We start from the raw sequence: 12,649 nt of genomic DNA on the forward strand, positions 1-12,649 counted from the left end.
ATGCTTTGGCGGAAGGTATTGAGTGTAAAGAGTTGCAGGATTTAGTTCATGTTTCTGAACAGGTGGGTAAGCATTCTTTGCAATGTGGTTTTGATGCTGTGCAGACCTCTTCGAGGGTGGCTGCCACTGGTTCGGTTCTTCGCAGGCACGCCTGGTTGAGGGATCAGAATTTAGCTGAGCATGTGAAAACAAGGATTTTAGATGCTCCTTTACAATCTGATGTGTTGTTTGGTTCGCCTGTGGAAGCAGTTCTAAAGAAAATGGAAGACAAGGCTAAGTCTATGCAGACTGTTAAAGATTTTTGCAGGTTCAGCCTCCAGTTTAATAGAAATTGGCCTACCAAGGGGTGGACATATCCTGCTTATGATTCCCAGTCTAGGGGTAGGTCTAGACGTGGTAGAGGCAGAGCTCAAGGTTCTTTTAGGCCTAGAACAGGGAGTTCACCTGCTCAGTCTTCTGGTGAGGGCAGGGGTCAGTCCTTTCGTAAACAGACACAATGACCTGCCTTTTCAGCTGCCAGAATCTTCTCGGCTGGCAGCACCTTTGGGAGGAAGGTTGGCACTTTTCAAAGAAAACTGGAGTTTAATTACCCAAGACAGATGGGTATTGGATATCATTCACCACGGTTACAGGTTTTATTTCCATACCTTGCCTCCTTTCAAAGGCATGCCAGACATTCCTCCTCAACAAAGGAAAGAGGCTCACAAGCAAATTTCTCTGTTGCTCCAAATAGGGGCCATTCAGCCAGTTCCTGTGCCAGAAAGGGGCCTAGGATTTTATTCTCGCCTGTTCCTAGTACCAAAAAAGGGGAACACGTGGAGACCAATTTTGGATCTGTCTATCCTCAACACTTATCTGGACATTCCCAAGTTCAAAATGTTGACGTTACAACAGCTTTTACCTCTGCTGGGCAAAGATCACTGGATGGTAACTTTGGATCTCAAGGAAGCTTACCTTCATGTTCCTATCAGACTAATTTGCAGGAAGTATCTGCGTTTTCGAGCTGGGAATTCTCATTATCAGTTCTCTGCATTGCCCTTTGGCTTATCTACTGCCCAGAGTATTCACAAAGGTTCTGGCTCCAGTGATAGCTTTCTTCAGGCTAAAAGGAATACAAATCTATCCTTATTTGGACGATTGCCTGATTCTGGCTCAAGGAAGGGACGTGCTTCTTCAGCATTTGGAATATGTGATAGCAGTGCTAAGATGCCTAGGGTATTCTGTGAGCGAAATAAAGTCCAGTCTAGTACCCTCTCAAGACATGTGCTTTCTGGGTGTGAGACTGAATACAGCAACCCAGATGGCCTTTTTAACCCCGGACAAACAAAAGAATCTTTCTCTTTACTTCCATCAACTATCTCATCAGTCCGGGCTGACTGCAAGGACAGTCCTTCAAGCCTTAGGGTTCATGGCATCTTGTATTCTGGTACTTCCCAATGCCAAACTGCATATGAGGAAGCTACAATGGTATCTCAAAAATGTATGGACACAGCACTGCCAGGATTTGGACACTGTCATTCAAATAATACCTTGCATTCAAAAGGAATTTTTGTGGTGGGCTCAGGAATGTCACCTAAACAAGGGACTCTCTGTGACCCGGCCAGAGGCGAGTCAGATTCTAACGACAGATGCCTCAGACACAGCTTGGGAGCTCATCTGAATGGAAAGTGGATACAAGACAAGTGGCCTGCCAGACTGCAGCATCTACATATCAACATGAAGGAGATGTTAGCAGTCCAGTTTGCATTACTGGCTTTCAAGGATTTACTTCTTCCAGGGCAGGTGTTGATTCTAACAGACAACACAACTGTCATGTGGTACATCAACAAACAAGGGGGAACACATTCTTATCCTCTATGCAGGCAAGCAATGATTTTATGGGAGACTGCGTTAAGCTTGCAGCTGAATCTTCAAGCAAGGTTTCTGCCAGGAGCACAGAACTCCTTAGCAGATGTGTTAAGCAGGCAAATCATGGATCCCCACAGTGGAAACTGGATCTTCATGTATTTCAGACATTGACAGTGTCATGGGGAACTCAGACATAGATCTGTTCGCTTCTCCACTAAACCACCAGCTGCCAAAGTTTTGCACAAAGGTTTCATCACACAGCCTGGAAAGTGGATGCTCTTTCTTTCAGTTGGAAAAATCTTCATGTGTATGCCTTTCCACCTCTGCCTCTCCTCCCAAAGGTACTTCTAAAGGTCAGACAAGACAAGCCAAGGATGATTTTAATAGCTCCGGATTGGCCTCGCAGCACTGGTACCCATTGCTGAGGAGTCTGGTAAGGAAGCCTCCATGGCCCTTACCTTTGATTCCACACCTATTGTCTCAGAAGGACGGGCATCTGCTCAATGTCAAGCTTCACTCTCTTCATCTAACAGCTTGGCATATTCTGTTTTGAACCATAGCAGGTCTCAGCTTCCTCAACAAGTTTTGAATGTGATTATGGAAGCCAGAAGACCCAGTACAAGGAAAGTGTACGCAGGAAAATGGAAGAGATTTGTATTTTGGTGTGCAGCAAAGGATTTGGATGTTTCTGAGCCGAATTTGAGTGTGGCTCTTCAGTATCTTACTGAGTTATTGGACAAAGGTTTGTCTTTCTCTTCCATTAAGATTCATGCTGCAGCAATTTCAGCTCACTATGATTGTGACCCACCATTGTTTTCTCATCCTTTGTTCAAGCAATTTCTTAGAGGGGCAAAGAATATAAGATCCCCACGTAGAGCTCCTACTCCTGCTTGGGACCTCAATTTTGTGTTGGAGAAACTCACTCTACAACCTTTTGAGCCTGCAGCTACTGCTGAATTGAAATATTTGTCATGGAAGACTGCTTTTTTGTTAGCCATTACATCTGCAAGAAGGGTGTCTGAATTGCAGGCCCTTATGGCGGTTGAGCCTTTCCTGATTTTTCATAAGGATAGGGTATCTTTACGTACTAATCCTTCCTTTATGCCTAAAGTGGTTTCTAGTGTGGCTTTAAACCAAACTATTCATTTGCCTACCTTTTATGCAGATCCCCAAAATAAGGGGAAAAGATTTTGCACACTTTAGATGTACACAGGCAGTTGCGTTATTATTTAAGCAGGACTAAGGATTTTAGGCAGTCTCAGCAGTTGTTTGTTTCTTTTGCTTTGAGTTCTCAGGGCAAGCCTGTGTCAAAACAAACTATTTCTAAGTGGATTGGGTTTTGCATTGCATTTTGTTATTCCCATCATGGCAAGGGGATTCCAGCTGGGATTAGGCCTCATTCCACTAGGGCTACTGCCACTTCTACAGCATTTCTAAGGGGGGTGGCAACTCAGGATATTTTGGAGGCAGCTACTTGGAGTTCAGTGCATACTTTCTCTAAGCATTATCACCTTCCTCTCTACTCTAAATCTAGGGCTGGTTTTGCCACGGCTATTTTGCAGGGCATGTTGTCAGCTCCTGCTTCCTTATGATTTGCCAGCCTCCCTTACCTCTGCTTTGGGATTCTACCCAAGTGTTAGGACTGCAGCAATGTGGTATGAAGAACATAGTACAGTTTTGTACCTACCATAAATGTAGATGTTCGAAGATCCACATTGCTGCAGTCCAATTTACCCTCCCTCCTTCCCCTCTGTGTTTAGGGGTGGTTGTGTGGGTGAGGTTATACTCTTGTAAATTTGTATATATTGTATATATATTTGGTGCAGGAGTGTGTGGTGTTTTTTGGTTTTAGCCTTATCTTTTTAGGGTCTTCTGACATCTGGGGCAAGAAAAGACTGAGGATATGACGTCGCTCATGCGCATTTGTACCCTGACGTCCTGACGTCAGACTAATGCGCCTTGACCGACGTCAGCCATATACTTTGGTATTCGGGCCGACTGGGACAGCGGACTACCCAAGTGTTAGGACTGCAGCAATGTGGATCTTCGAACATCTACATTTATGGTAGGTACAAAACTGTACTTTTCTCATTACAAATTGGATTTGATTTCTAGGAACAGAGCAGCATTTGTCTCAGCAGTGCTGCAGGATATCCTTCCTTAGTGTCACTTGAGGAATAAATAAAAATGACACCACCAGATTAACAAGTTATGTACTTAACATAATGTTTCATTTGTATTTTCCATTTTCATTCTTCCTCAACTCCCTGGCCACTGCCCCCTTCTTTTGTGTACTTCTGGAGAGATCTGTTCCTTTTTTGAGCTGCGGCTTCCCTTTTCTGTTCTACCACTGCCTTTTTATGTTACTGGTTATCCTTTTACATATAGGGGCAGCAAACTGAATCTGAGGTGCTTTAGGTTGGTGGGGCATTATGGGTAAGGGGTGGAGCTGGAGAGTTCTAGGATCCGATGATCTGGAAGAAGCAGCTGAGTCAGATTAGAGTCTTTGATCTTAACCCATCAGTTGAGGAAGAAAGCCCTGTACATAGAGTTGTTGTTATAATGCGCCTTTGTTACAACTAAATGTCGAGTGTCCTGCTGTGAGACATGCCAATATAGTGTGGTACAGGCATGTCATAATGTAACTACAGTTTAGCTACAGTTCAGTCTGTGCTCACTTCTCCTTAAACTCTGCATCATGCATTAAAATATTGCATAGGATGGGTGGCAGTGACAGGATGACACTTAAGACTAAAATGTCCAGGGTGACCCAACTTGACATTTGCTAGGGTTTTCCAAAATTCTAACACCAGCCATCCTTCCACAGCAGATGCAAGTCAGCGGGTTATCTACTTTGTTGAGAAGAGGCATGTATGCTCCCATATGCACTTCCCCCTTTCCCCAGCTTCACAGAGCAGAGTTCTGCATTGGTGGTGTGAGCCAGCCTTACCCTATAAGCGGACAATACTCCAAGCTGCCAGTAGGTGGTGGCAGTGCCATGGGCCCAGCAGTCTTCTTTCTTCTGCTGAAGATGAATGAGCTGGTGTATTGGCCACTTAAGCTCCTCCTTCCTTGCCCCTCAAATGCCCATGTCAGTAGTCAAGAGTGGGTCTTTTGGGATGTTATCCTGGTTTCATCCCATTGTGTCATAGGGACAGGTTGGGTCAAGACATTTTTTTTGAGAAATTGCTAGAAAATGTCAACTATTTCTGGGATATGTTCAAATTAGGTACAATCCATAGGTAAGCATAGCCATTAGGCTGATCTTTTTTTTTCCCTCCTTCCTTTCTGTTCACAGCTAACATGAACTTAACATTTGTTCTGGTTAGCAAAATTTGCAAGTACTAGAATTATACGTTCACACGTATTGAATTTAAGAGGTAGCAGTCAGCTGTGTTCAGAGTAATAAATGTAAAAGCTGTCAGAAAAATAACGTGACACCTATTTTTTTTTTTTTTTTGTCTTTTCGGCTTTTCCTGGTTAGGGTTCGCCACAGCGGTCCGCTAATGGTTGACAGTAGATTTTTATGGTGCCGAGTTGCCAGCCCGACTCCCAACCTTCAGCGAAGGCACACCCATTCACGCATGTCTTTCAAGCGCCACTCTACTGCGGGGAGGACATGCAGACTCCACACAGAAGGCACTCCAGCCAAGAATCAAACAGGAGAACCTCTTGCTGTGAGGCAACAACGCTGCCGCTGCAACACCGCAGCTGCTTGTAACGTGACACCCATAATGACTGAAAATAACGTGACACCTATAATGACTGAAAATAAAAATATTCATTTTTTTAAATATTAAACATTTAATTTAAAGTATTATTAATGTTAATTTTAAAAAAATGTGTTAATGCACCTGAAAAATACATTTGTTTGCATTAAAATTCAAGATGCAGTTTGCCTTTTTGCATTTGAAGCTAAGAACACACTCTAAAGTTTTTTTTTAATGGGTAGTTGTCCAAATTTAATTCCTTGAAACATCCATGACAATGTCAATCCACTGGGAAGTACAGCCTTTGCATACTGGTGCCAGTAAGACTGAGTGGTTTGAGGAAAGTTGTGAATAATATTCATAGGTTCATACTAGGCTATCTGCCCTAGGGCATTTGTAAGCCTAGCCAGAGTGTGTTTGGCTTTCGCCACCCATTTTAAATGTTTTACTATGCCCTTTTTCGAGGTTAGTTTACTGTGCCTCTGTTTAGCAGTGACACAGAAGTGATACCCGGGGTAAACCTACGATCTCCCATCCACTCGTCAAGATTTCTTTTGAAGAGAGTCTGTGAGGGACTCTGCCTAACTTGGACTGGGATACTATTCCAGAGTGAAGGGAGCCTCTGGGATAAGAATCTGTACCTCTAGCATGTCCTATTTATTTCATTGCTGAGGTTCAAGTCCGTCGAGCACGTAGCTCGATGGGATTTGGATTTTCTGAGGTGCAGCATGTCCATTAATTCCGGGTTGGACATGGCTTTATACGTCAGGCACAGATCACCTGTAAGCAGGCGGTATACAACCGAGTAGAGCTGGAGTTTCTTTAACCGGGCAGCATATGGCATCTGTTTGAGCCCTTTGATCCTCTTGGTGAGGTACTTTTGGGGTCTTTTCCAGTTGCTGCAGGTGTCGGGTGAGGTACATCCCGAAAGGAGCATTGTATTCAATTATGGGCCTGATGAGGGATGAGTAAAGAGGCACAATGACCTCCCTTGATCTAGATGTGAATCCCTTCATGATTAGGTGGGCTATATAGAAGGTTTTTCTAACCACTTTGGCCATGTGGTTGTCAAATGAGAGATTGCTATCAACTTGGGTCGCCAGGTCCCTAATTACTTCTTCCGTACTTAATGGATTACCACCTATGTGGTAATTTGTGGGCACTTTGTTTTTGCCAAAGGGGATGACTATACACTTTTTGGCATTTAGCTTGAGGCCATGGCTCTGGCACCAGTTATCTGTTTCTATGAGACCCTTTTGGAGGATGCTTGTGTCAGCTGGAGAGTCGATTATGGCACCCAGTTTGCAGTCATCTGCGAACTTGGTCAGCCACAGTCCTCCCGTGTTGGCCTGTACCTCGGAGAAATATATGCCGAACAAGAGAGGTCCCAGGACTGAGCCTCGTGGGACGCCACTTGTAACTGGTTTGGAGTCTGACATGGCTCCAGCAATACTGACCATGTGGGTTCTGTCCTTGAGCCAGTTTGCAACCCATCTAGTGACATAGGGGTTTATATTTAAGCTGGATAGCTTATCTATGATGCCCGAGTGGGGTATTGTATCGAAGGCTTTTGCGAGGTCCAGGTAGGCTGTGGGACCACCTTCCCCTCGTCAATGGCCTTGGTGACTGTTTCAAAGAAATCAACCAGGTTTAAGAGGTAGGATCTGCCCTTAACAAAGCCAAACTGGGTAGGATCCAGTGTCTGTAGGTCCCCAATATCTTTGAGTTCCATGATGATTCTCTCCATAGTTTTGCAGACCAAGCTAGTCAGGCTTATGGGGCGATAGTTTCCAGGATCCGTTGAGGCACCACCTTTTTGGAGAGGGACCACAGTTGCTGTATGCCATTCTTTGGGTACATATCCTGTAGTAAGGCTGAGATTGAACAGTAGCTTTATGTTGGGGTTCAGCTCTTCTTGGAGTTCATGTAGGACGCAGCCCAGGACACTGTCTGGTCCCATTGATGCTGTGTATTTTGCTTTTGAGAGGGCGGCTCTCACCTGAGTATCTGAGATGTCAGGGGGGCAGCACTCTGCTGGGATAGATAATTGCTCTTTTGGGGGGGAGGGGGAGGAGAAGTTTGCGCTGAACCTGTCAGCCAGGATGTTGGCAATGTCTGTGGGTTCAGTTTACTTTTTGTCATTTTGGACTAACTCTGAGCATATCTGGGAGTTTCCACCCAGGTTCCTAATATAACTAAAGAAGGGCCTTGTGGTTATCTTTAGTGTCTTGTGCAATTTTTCTCTCGAAGCTGGCCTTAGATGATTTTATGAGTGCCCGTAATTTTTTGCTAATACTGATCAGAGATGCCTTCCCTTTTAGGGATTTTGCTCTATCATGCAGTAGCTTCCACTTTCTGTTGTATAGTTTGTTTATGGCTGGGGTCCACCAGACAGGACGCCTGCCTTTGGGGGATTGGGTCTTGGTTTTATTTGGGATTGCATGATCCATGCATTCCTGAAGGTGTTCATAGAATGTGTTTATAAAGGATTCTGCAGTCTGGGCCGTATTTTCCACAGGCCCGGGGGCTTTGAAGGATTCCATCTCGGTTTTGAGGAGTGTGAAGTTTGCTTTAGAGAAGTTTTTCACTGTGGTTTTCTGGGCAGGGGGTGGGGTCAGGATGTGGATATCCAGTGAGATTAATTTATGGTCTGATCTTACCAGTGAGGGGGGATACACTTCTGGTCTGGAGCATAGAGTCCCCATGTTGGTGATGATCAGGTCCAGTATGTTTTCCCGTCTTGTGGGAGTGGTGACAGGTTGTTCCATAGCATTTGAGTTTATATATTCTAGGAACCTTTGGGCTAGGGTGTTGGAGCTAGAGTAATGCTCGCAGTCTGTTTGGATAGTTGAGGTCGCCCAATATAATGGTGTTTGGGGAGACCTTCATATTTTCCAGTGTTCTCAGTGAGGTTGAGTGGGGTTCCTGGATTTGGGAGGGTGGTCTGTAGCAGGCTATAAACTGGAAGGCAGTTTTACCCACTGTTAGTTGCACATGGATAGTTTCCGATGCTTCGTACTATGCCACCAACCTGGAGGTGTGGGTATCTTTGACGAATATTGATACTCCCCCTCCTTTTGTGGTTCTGTCCGAGTTTTGGGGCCGAAAAGTATGGTATGAGGTATAACCTGGTAGTGCTGGAGTGCTCTCGGGAGCCTTGAACCAGGTTTCTGTTACTGCACAGATATCGATGTTCTCCATGTTGAGGTTTAGCCTTCTGGCGTTGAGTAGCATTACCCTTAGTTTCCTTTCCCTTGTGATACCTATGGAGGTGGGTTTGTCTTTTGAGCTTTGCCTAAAAAAGGCACTATGGGGGTGGCAAGAGCCTTTGCCAATATCCGAAAGCCCAGGGGTGACATGTGCAAGCCGTCCCTAGTGAAGCAACGTGGCTTGTCGAGCATGTCATCCCAGCCTGACAGGCATTGGATCCCCTTTGAATGACACCAATACTTAAGCCAATTGTTGAAATTGATCATCTTGTCTTCATATTGTGGTATCATTCTTGGTGAGGGTAGGATGCTGCTCAAGGTCAGGGTCATACCGGCCTGGGCTACATGCTCAGAGAGCTCCTCTGTCTCTTTTCATGTAGTCCAGGGAGGTATGTCTCGGGTCATTCACACCAGCATGGACAATGACTGAGTCATATTTGTACTTGCCTTAGAGTGACCTGAGTGCTTGTGTTATGTGGTGGATCTTAGCGCCCGACAGGCAGCTCACCGTGACCTTGTCCTTGTTCAGCCTGGTGAGTGTGACTTCAGTATGCCTGACAATAGAATCACCTATTACAAGTGTATCAGGTGTGTTGTTTAGCCTTAAGGGCTGTGACTGTTCGGCACACTGGCTTTGTGAACTATGTGTTGCACGTGTTTTGTTTTGGGGTAGCGGTTGCTTGGATGTTTGCTTTGGAGGTCTCTGCTGCTTAGGCAGATTTTTATTTAGAGCCTCCGAGTATGTTTTGTGTGTTTATGTGTTTGGTTTGCTGTTGTGGTAGGTCCATGTGAGACTGGAATTGTAGTGTGTTGTGGTTACCTTCTCCTCCTGACTGGTTACGCCAGTACTGAGTTGAGCCAGTTTGGCTATATGGTTGCATCTCTCAAATATATTGGAACTTGTTGGAAGGAGGAGAGGATTGTCTGTGTACATGAGACAGTTGTAACATTGCCTCAAGATTCCCAGATTCACCAGCTGGACTGGAGAGGAGATTGACAGTTGACCTTTGGACATGCTAGAATAGTATAGGGAACTCCTTTTATAATTGAAAAAAGGGCCACTGGGGAACAAGGTACTCAAGGGGAGTTTGTGAGGATGTAGTGCTTTACATTTTTTAGTGCTGACTTATATAATTGGTTTAGTGAGCAAGTGCCAGGCTTTAGATTAGGAATAGGGTGTTTATTTTGAGAGCTAGAGCAGTTCTAAGGGAAAAAGTGAAGAGCAGACTTTGTGGAGCCGAGAATGGTTTAAACCCAATTAAGCGGCGCTGCCCGATGCTGCACTGTGCGCAAAATCGCGCAAAGCTACGCTAAAGCGGGTTTTATACAGGGGGACTTGAAAAAGCTAGAAATTGGCCCAAAATGTCCAATAGACTACCAGATTCTTGTGCTGGGAACACTGCTCCAGGGATAGATAGGCTGCTCTAAGCTCCCCACTCCCACTGGTGAACAAAGAAGCCTCCTTTTATCCAAGAAAGGAAATGGGCAACACAGGAACTTTCCAAAAGTCCAGAATACAGCAAAGCCTGTATTTGGACTACTCTAGGTCAGGGAAGGCGGGAAACCAAGAATAATTTTTTTGTTTTTTTTCTTTTTTTGTAAGCAAACAGCAGAAAAATGCAATAAATATGTAGCACAGGCTAGCGCACTTGAGTGTGTAGCCTCAACAGGTAAATGCAACAAACAGGACAATCTTTAAAAGTGCAGGTGGAAAAACAGCTTTAAACGGTTCAAAACAGGTAGATGAGCAGAAGTACTTGCTTTTCAGCTAGATCGGACAGTCGGACAGGTAGTAGCAGGAAAAAAAAAACTTTATCAGGTAAGCAGTTGCTCTATTAATAGTGGTGTCCTCTTGCAGTAACTTGGATAAATCTCTTTACTACAGAACTACTTTTCCAGTAGTGATTTATTTTAAGTTTTAGAAAGTGTGGTTTAGAATCCCTGCTGATAGGCGCATGGTTTTCGAACAGAGCAGCAATAGCTTAACTCTTTTTGAGTCCTGTGTTTCAACAAGAATGCTAGTTGAACTTGAGATTGTGGAATTGTTGGAGAAGAAATTTTGGGCTGCATGAGGGGGACTGTTTACCCATCTGGACTTTTTTTTTTTTTGTCAAAGTTGAATTTTTATGTTATGAAAGAGTAAAATGAAAAGCAGGATAAACCGAAACACGACAGAAACTTTAGAATAAAACATTTATTAAAGGAGGTTACCTTTAATAAACATTTTATTCTGAAGATTCATTGGTGTTTCGGTTTAACCCTCCTTTTCGTTTTACTCTTTCATATGGTATATTTTGGAGGATTTACCATTTATCCCGGGCACTACTCTGTTTTTGCTCTTGAATTTTTATGTTGTTGATTTAATATTTTCATTTATTTTAGTTTCAGGAAAACTTTGTGCCTTATCAAGCCATAGATTTGTGGTGTTATGTTACTTAATGCTTTGGTGCAGCAGTATACATTCCCATGTCCCAGATATAATCACCGATTAGCATGTATTGAAGAATTAGCTTCTGAATTGACTAAATGACACTAATGCAAACTACCACTGCATTTTTTTTTTGGTATCCTTAATTTTATTTTCTTGTTACAGACCGTGAGTAGCTTTCTTTGGGATATTCTTTGTCCAGTAACCAGCAGACTAAAATGGTTTATATAAATGTTCATTGTACTACAGCAGAACTGTCTGTGTTGCTGGGTAACTTATATTGTAGACTGGCACTTGCATGCACTTTTAGTGCTGGCATTCATGTTTATCAAGGTATATGTAGTCTTTAAGCCATCTTGTTGTTGAATAGTTTGTTGAGTCAAATAGTATAAACCTGAATAATTACTATTTCTGTTTAGATTTCAGAGCAGGGATTAATAGAGATTCTTGAGAAAGTGAGTCAGAAGACAGAAAAGAAGACAACAGTAAAGGTAAAATATTCATTGGATACAAGTGTGTTTTAACTTCTTTTTAATTATGAACCAAAGGCTGTATGGGACTGGTTTGAGCAGTCAGATGATGCACAAAGTACTCTGTACTCATTTTATTTTTCATATTTTGTGTACATTTTAGTGGATCCAGGGATTTGTGCTAATACCTCTGTAAATTGTTCACGTAATGACTGCTTGAAATTGATTTCCCCATTTAGAAGAAATGCTGATCAGTGTGCTTCTTGCTTTTCTGCTGTTGGTTTATTTTTGAAATAAATCAGCTCTGCGAATATCTGTACCAGATTGTACAAGTACATAGCACAGAATACATAAAAAGAAAAATAATAATACATTGATCCATTGCCTCTTGAATGCAGTGTACCATATTGAAAGCTCATTTTCCTTCATTTGTCATATGATCATGTATGTCCCAAAGTGCAGCTACAGTCAGCAGATTATGCTAGAGATGTCTGTGTGTATTCCTTTTATATTGTGTGGGCTAAACCCAGATATCAGCAAGTCATCTTCAGCAGTAAGAACAGCAGACCAGCAGTTACAGATATTCTTTAAACTTAAGATGATTATGAGAAAAGCAGACAGCTACAGATGCCCTTCTGTACTACTGTTGCAGTATCCTTAATGTTAGGGATCGCTTGCTCAGGGCATCCTGTTGTTTGGCCATTATACCAAAACCTAATGATATTGTATGCACTGTATGACGCACACATTCTCCTCTTTGACTTGGGGAATAAAAGTGATGTATGGACACAGTGGCCCAGAACTTCTTTGCCGACAGTCCACACGCCGTTATTGCTCATTGGTCTGAACGTCTAGCTGTTAGATAAGTGCCCTGTTGGTTGTTTTCTGTTTTTGTTTGGTTTTTATTTTGCTTACCTAAAGTTTGTCATCCAAGAAGGGAAAACGTCTGTGGGAGGCAAATTCTCTATTCGGATCATCACAAAC

At 43.3% G+C, this 12,649-nt stretch overlaps 1 protein-coding gene across 1 annotated transcript in view; it reads left to right on the plus strand.

Annotated features, from left to right (window-relative positions):
• Positions 1–12,649, plus strand: part of PDCD5 (programmed cell death 5) — a 473,710-nt gene that overhangs the window by 292,044 nt on the left and 169,017 nt on the right. Inside the window, exon 4 of the mRNA XM_044079507.1 lies at positions 11,615–11,686. Coding sequence (XP_043935442.1) covers positions 11,615–11,686 — 72 coding nt within the window. The remainder of the gene's footprint in view (positions 1–11,614; positions 11,687–12,649) is intronic.

This window comes from Protopterus annectens, chromosome 8.part0 (assembly GCF_019279795.1).
Source record: "Protopterus annectens isolate FY-2018-M chromosome 8.part0, PAN1.0, whole genome shotgun sequence".
Lineage (NCBI taxonomy): Eukaryota > Metazoa > Chordata > Ceratodontiformes > Protopteridae > Protopterus > Protopterus annectens.